The sequence below is a fragment of the Polistes fuscatus genome, unplaced genomic scaffold (genome assembly GCF_010416935.1).
Source record: "Polistes fuscatus isolate 324 unplaced genomic scaffold, CU_Pfus_HIC Scaffold2, whole genome shotgun sequence".
In the NCBI taxonomy this organism is placed as follows: Eukaryota; Metazoa; Arthropoda; class Insecta; order Hymenoptera; family Vespidae; genus Polistes; species Polistes fuscatus.
In genome coordinates, this window is record NW_025113096.1 from 8,914,141 (window position 1) to 8,920,140 (window position 6,000).

General features: G+C 28.9%; 2 protein-coding genes across 2 annotated transcripts; one reads left to right on the forward strand and one right to left on the reverse strand.

Annotated features, from left to right (window-relative positions):
• Positions 1–142: 142 nt before the first annotated feature.
• LOC122516526 (chymotrypsin-2-like) lies at positions 143–1,516 on the reverse strand. The gene is made up of 5 exons (XM_043634394.1): positions 1,316–1,516; positions 1,092–1,245; positions 674–923; positions 394–543; positions 143–307 (listed from the first exon to the last, which is right to left on the reverse strand). Exons 1-5 carry the CDS (start codon positions 1,365–1,367, stop codon positions 143–145), a joined length of 771 nt encoding a protein of 256 aa, XP_043490329.1. The 5' UTR covers positions 1,368–1,516.
• Positions 1,517–2,209: 693 nt separating this feature from the next.
• Positions 2,210–4,468, forward strand: LOC122516525 (tryptophan--tRNA ligase, cytoplasmic). The gene is made up of 3 exons (XM_043634393.1): positions 2,210–2,483; positions 2,643–3,580; positions 3,662–4,468. Exons 1-3 carry the CDS (start codon positions 2,357–2,359, stop codon positions 3,824–3,826), a joined length of 1,230 nt encoding a protein of 409 aa, XP_043490328.1. The 5' UTR covers positions 2,210–2,356; the 3' UTR covers positions 3,827–4,468.
• The last annotated feature ends 1,532 nt before the right edge of the window (positions 4,469–6,000 follow it).

Consider the following 6,000-nt stretch of genomic DNA (forward strand, 5'->3'; position numbering starts at 1 on the left):
AAAGTATTATAAAACTATAAGGGTGATGAACATATTTAAACACATTGAACAGATTTTTATTTTCGTTTTTATTTTCCTTCACTTAACAATTTTTGTTCATTTATTTTATTCATATTTATTATTTAAGTTGTATATAGTTATATTATTCAGATATTTGATTTTCCTCTTCTTTAATATGATTTTTTATCCAATCCAGGTAATTAAATACACGAGTAAAAACGTCAGGTAGATTTCTTGCACATGGAATACCCCAAGAAACAATTCCGATCTGTTCGTCTCCGTCGATAAGAGGTCCACCAGAGTCACCCTATATATTACCGATCGAGCATTATTTCAAATAACTTATAATAATTTTTTCAATAGCAAAATAAAAAATAAATAAAATATACGTACATGACAAGCACCTTGTCCAAATTGATTTAAAGTACAAATGTTAGAGTCTGTAACGGGAATTCTAGTAATCATTACCATTGAGGCACACTTTTTTTGATCGATTACTTTTAATTTAATATGCTGAAGCTCGTTTGGTGAATATCCAGGATACTGAAATGTGTCGGTAATACAGTACATACAAATGATTTTTTAAAAATATATATATTTTTTTTAAGTTATTTCTTTTTTTTAACATAAAGTTAATATAATATAAAATTATTATAATATAAAATATACTTACACTCGTTCTACCCCAACCTGACAATGTAACATAATTGTCAGTTTTTTGATAATTTTCTATCGGTAAATTAATTGGTTTAACTTTTTCAGTAAATTCAATATCCTTATCGAGTTTAATTAATCCAATATCATTTTTCACTTTTCGTGGATCATATTCCTCGTGTGCTATTGTTACATTTGCTTGGTACATGTCACCACCTTTGTCTAAGGTATTAGTTCCTAGTACAACGGCTATATTGCTAGCTTCTAATCTGTTTTCATTCAATTAACGACATAATTATAAATTGGATAATGTCTATAATACGCAAATATTTTTCTACGTTTAATCATTAGAATACGTCGCTTCGTTCACTCTAAGAATTTTTCATTCTAATATTTTTTTATTATGAATGTTACGAATATTTAACACGTAAACTTACCCAGCAAGACAATGAGCTGCAGTAAGGATCCATCGTTTATTTAAAACGGAACCTCCACAGAAGTGTTTTTCTTTATAACGAAGAGAAGCTTGATGTGGATATTGTCCTTCTTCTGCGGGTAAACCTCCGACAATTTTAGGAACTGTCGAATCGGCTGTTTTTTAAAGAAATAAGAATAAAAAAAATTTTTTTTTTCGTATATTATAAAATATAATGTTGCTTACCTATTGCATCGTATATAGTGATTATACTACAAATATAAAGAAATATCAACATTTTGAATACTATCTAGTAAAGATACACCTATTAACTGTAAGCTGTTTTTTCCTACTATAGCTCAGAAATTCTTGCAATTTATATATATACATACATATAAGAGACAGGTTTTTAGTGTTATATGCATTGAATATCAACTCCTCAAAAAGGATATTTAAATTTAGGTCAGATATAAGTGATAGAAAATTACATCTTAAATGTATCTCACGTAGAATGAGATAACTGAAAGATATACCGGCGGTCTATTACTTATTTTACCGGAAGGACACTATCGTGAGGTCTAAGAATATTGCGTGTAAAATAAGAAAAATAAATGCATATTGCATAATTTAAAAATATTTGCGAATTACAACAACAAAAGTAATCAATTAAATAGTTAAATTACAATTTTAATTATTGATTCAAATATTTATAAGGGTAATATAATATATGAGAATAATAATATTTATTTTGTTATTTATAATTATAATTCTTCTTCTTCTTCTTCATTCTTTAATAATTCAAAAATAATTTAATTATAATTATTAATTATTATTATTATATAGTTGAATTATTTTATTGGTATATATTATTACACGTAATTTGTAAAAATTAATTCTATAATAGATCACTATTTTTTTACTCTTATAATATTTCGATAAAATGTGAAATTCAAGTTTCTAGTGCCATCTTGAGTCGGTAGTGAAACTTACTACTGAAGTCAATTGATGGTTAAATTTTCTGATTTTTATATTATAATGGTTATTGTTACGGATTTTTCTTTTTGAAAGGTAAATATATTGCACTTATTATAATAGATTATTTCATTAAAAATAATGTCTATGTTTGTGAATTTTTCTTTTTTTTATATGAAAACTATAACCTAAAAAGAAGTTACTAGTTGGTGTGACAGCTGTGCTGAGTGTACTTTTTTAATAACGTGTTATCTGTGCATATGCCGCATTTCAAATACATTTACCGTGTAAAGTATTAATTAATTTTAATTGACAATGGCTACAGAAATTGTAGAAATCGAAGCACTGTCCATAAACGGAACTGGCGACGAAGAAGATGTTGTAACACCGTGGAATGTTACGAGCAAAAATGACACCGGAATTGATTATGATAAATTAATAAGTAGGTAGTAAATTGTTCATTTAATATGACAAGATATTTTGCATATTTTTAATTAAAATTTTTGTCTTAGTTGTTCGACGTTACTAAATTTTACAATCATCTTTTTGTACAATTTTCAAGTTTTGTCAATTTTATTTACAAATATTTCTATTATTCCAGGAAAATTTGGAAGTTCCAAGATAGACGATGAACTAATAAATAGATTTGAAAAGATTACGCAAAAAAGGCCTCATCATTTTCTAAGGAGAGGAATATTTTTCTCGCATCGTGACATGCATACTATATTAAACCTATACGAACAAGGAAAACCATTTTATCTTTATACGGGTAGAGGTCCTAGTTCAGATTCTATGCATATAGGACATTTGATACCGTTTATGTTTTGTAAGTGGTTACAAGATGTCTTTGATGTTCCTTTGGTGATTCAATTGACGGACGATGAAAAAGCTATATGGAAAAACATTGATATAGAAAGCGCTATTAAGTTAGCACATAACAACGCAAAAGATATTATTGCTTGCGGCTTTAATTTAGCTAAAACATTTATCTTTTCTAATTTAGAACACATTGGAAATAACCCAGCATTTTATCAAAATATGATAAGGGTACAACGATGTGTTACATATAATCAAGTGAAGGGTATTTTTGGTTTCGGTGACAGTGATCCTATTGGAAAGATCGCATTCCCACCAACGCAAGCTGCGCCGGCAATTTCTGGAACATTTCCTTTTATTTTTCAAAATAAAAAGGTTCCTTGTTTAATACCATGCGCTATAGATCAAGATCCATATTTTCGGATGACAAGAGATGTAACGCCTAAAATTGGATATCCAAAACCCGCTCTGTTACACTCCACTTTCTTTCCAGCATTGCAAGGCTCTAAAACAAAAATGTCTGCAAGCGATAATCAAACAGCAATATTTTTAACGGATACACCTAAGCAAATTAAGAATAAAATTAATAAGTATGCATTTTCTGGTGGACAAGCCACTGTAGAAGAACATAGACGATTAGGTGGAAACTGTGAAGTAGATGTCTCCTATCAATGGTTACGATTTTTCTTAGAAGACGATGAAAAATTAAAGAAGATCAGAGAAGTAAATTTGCAATCATAAATAATTTCATTAAATCATTTTATTTTACGATTTACAAATAATAAGAAAATTAAATATTTGTAGGGTTATACCAGTGGACAAATTCTATCAGGAGAAATCAAGAAAGAGTTAATCGAAGTCTTACAACCTCTCGTTGCTAAACATCAAGAAGCCAGAAGTAAAATAACGGATGATATCTTAAAGGAATTTATGAAACCGCGAGATTTAGGTTTTATAAGTAAATCATAGTTATTAGACAATTAACATTTCGTACAAAACGTCCTTGTTTGCAAGCTGAATTGAACTATTGCTAATTTTAAGTTAATTTATCGTCAAGCAGCACAGGTTTAGGTGTTTTAACACAGGTATTCAGGCCTTAAGGAAGTAATTTACGATGTTAATAAAATTAATTTAATTTTTCGATTATTTCCACGTTTTTCTATTAAACCCATATCGTGAATCTCTTCCTCTACTATAAATATAATTATGTAGCTTTAATATATAGAGATAGATCGCGAAATGATTAGAATTCGGTAAGAAGTAAATAATATAAAATGACACAATTGATAAAATACTAAAATTACTAGTAACGAAATATAACATATGTGTTTCATTTTATGAAACGTTTGAAGTATAGCTATGATTGAAAATATAGTAGTATGCAAAACTTTCATCCTTCCGTTAGCAAACGATTCGGCCAAGAAGCTTTTCAATTGGATGGACTCAACCGCAAGAAAACATTTTGGTGGTACGAGGAAGGGTTTCTATGAGGATGTGGATCAAGTAAACTCGGCGATGTGAAGATATCTCAACGGAAATTGGAAGATATAGTGTGTTGGTGTCGGGTGGACGGAAAAAGTAGGATTGGAGGATGGAGTAGAAGAAGAAAAAGAAGTAAAAGGAAAGAAAAAGAAAGAGAGATAAAAAGGGAGGGAAGGAAGAAGAGAAAGGGTGTAGAAATGCAAATGGGAAGTCCAGTGTTTCCAGCACTCTTTGAAAATTGCGTAGCAGAGCCAGAATTTTATATCAAACAGTTCAATGTTCGCCGAGTAACCAGAGCCAATTTTGTCCGATAGTTATTTTCCGTGCCAACCCTTTTTCGAAGCTTTATGTTGATATTATTCCTAGACTTTTGGATAATAACGAACTCATCCAGGATTATTTATATTGAAAGGATTATATACCGATCGAATGTGTAAGAAATCGAATAATAATAGAGTATTCCTCATATATATTTATGTATCTATTACATATTTATATATTATATATATCTGTGGGCGTTGAAGATACATCGAATAGCTTTTTTTGTTCTTTATTTATTCTATAAAGATAAATAAATATTTATATCATTTTTATCGAAAAAGCGAGGTGAGCGGTTGAAAAAAACGAATTTTGTAATAACGTTGCGACCAAAGGCCAGCAAGTGACAGAGAAACAATGGCTAAAAAGATCTCGCAATAAAGTCATCCCGGACAATCTTTATTACTTGCAAAGAGTAGATCCCTCGCTAAAGATTTAACGGATAATCTTTATTATATGAGTTTGCTTTGATACTATGTATATATATATACGTATGTATCACAAGGGACTGTGAAAGTACTTAAATAAAATTGTTCTTTTATTTTCTTTAGCACATCGTTTTACTCGTTATTTCTTTGTAAAAATGCGAGTATACATATATGAACCGTTCACAGGGCCAAGTGGATTAACTCCGGCTTAAATATTTTTTGTTTAATTTTAGTATGGAAGCACTTTATTGATGCTTTGCTTTTTCGATTTAAAATAAATTTCCTTAATAATTATACTTAATGTTATAAAATGACAACAAATTTTATGAACTTTGAGTAATAAATGATATAATAATGAATGTAATTTTATTTTTACCCTTACTTTTTGTTTTGTGAACTTAATCAATTTGGAAAATTAGTGGCACAGCCATTGGTACGGTAATACGTTAACAAACTTAAAAAGAAAGAAAAGAAGAAGAACAGACAGAAAGACATAAATAAAGATAAATGAGGACAGGAAGATTTCGATAGATTGTAAGAATTATCAACTCATTATCTCATCACGTGGAGATTGTTGAAAAACCCATAAATTAAAAATTACTCTACTATTTAAATTCCGATTGAATCTAATATTATTATTATTTCACAATTAAAGCAAACTTAAAATGATTTCCAGATTTATACGAACCGAGATATCGAATTAAAATTATTTTACAATTACCGTTTGTTATACCTGATGTAATATTTAAAAATGTGAAGTATTATTTAAGTGTCAGTTTAATATAATACAGGGGAGTAGAATATTATTTAAATTAATATTAATTACCTGAAATGATTAAATATTAAAGTGTACGAGCACGGAGAGAAAATGTTTCGTTGTTTATAGGTCGAGTTCGAAAAGAATACTAAGAGCAA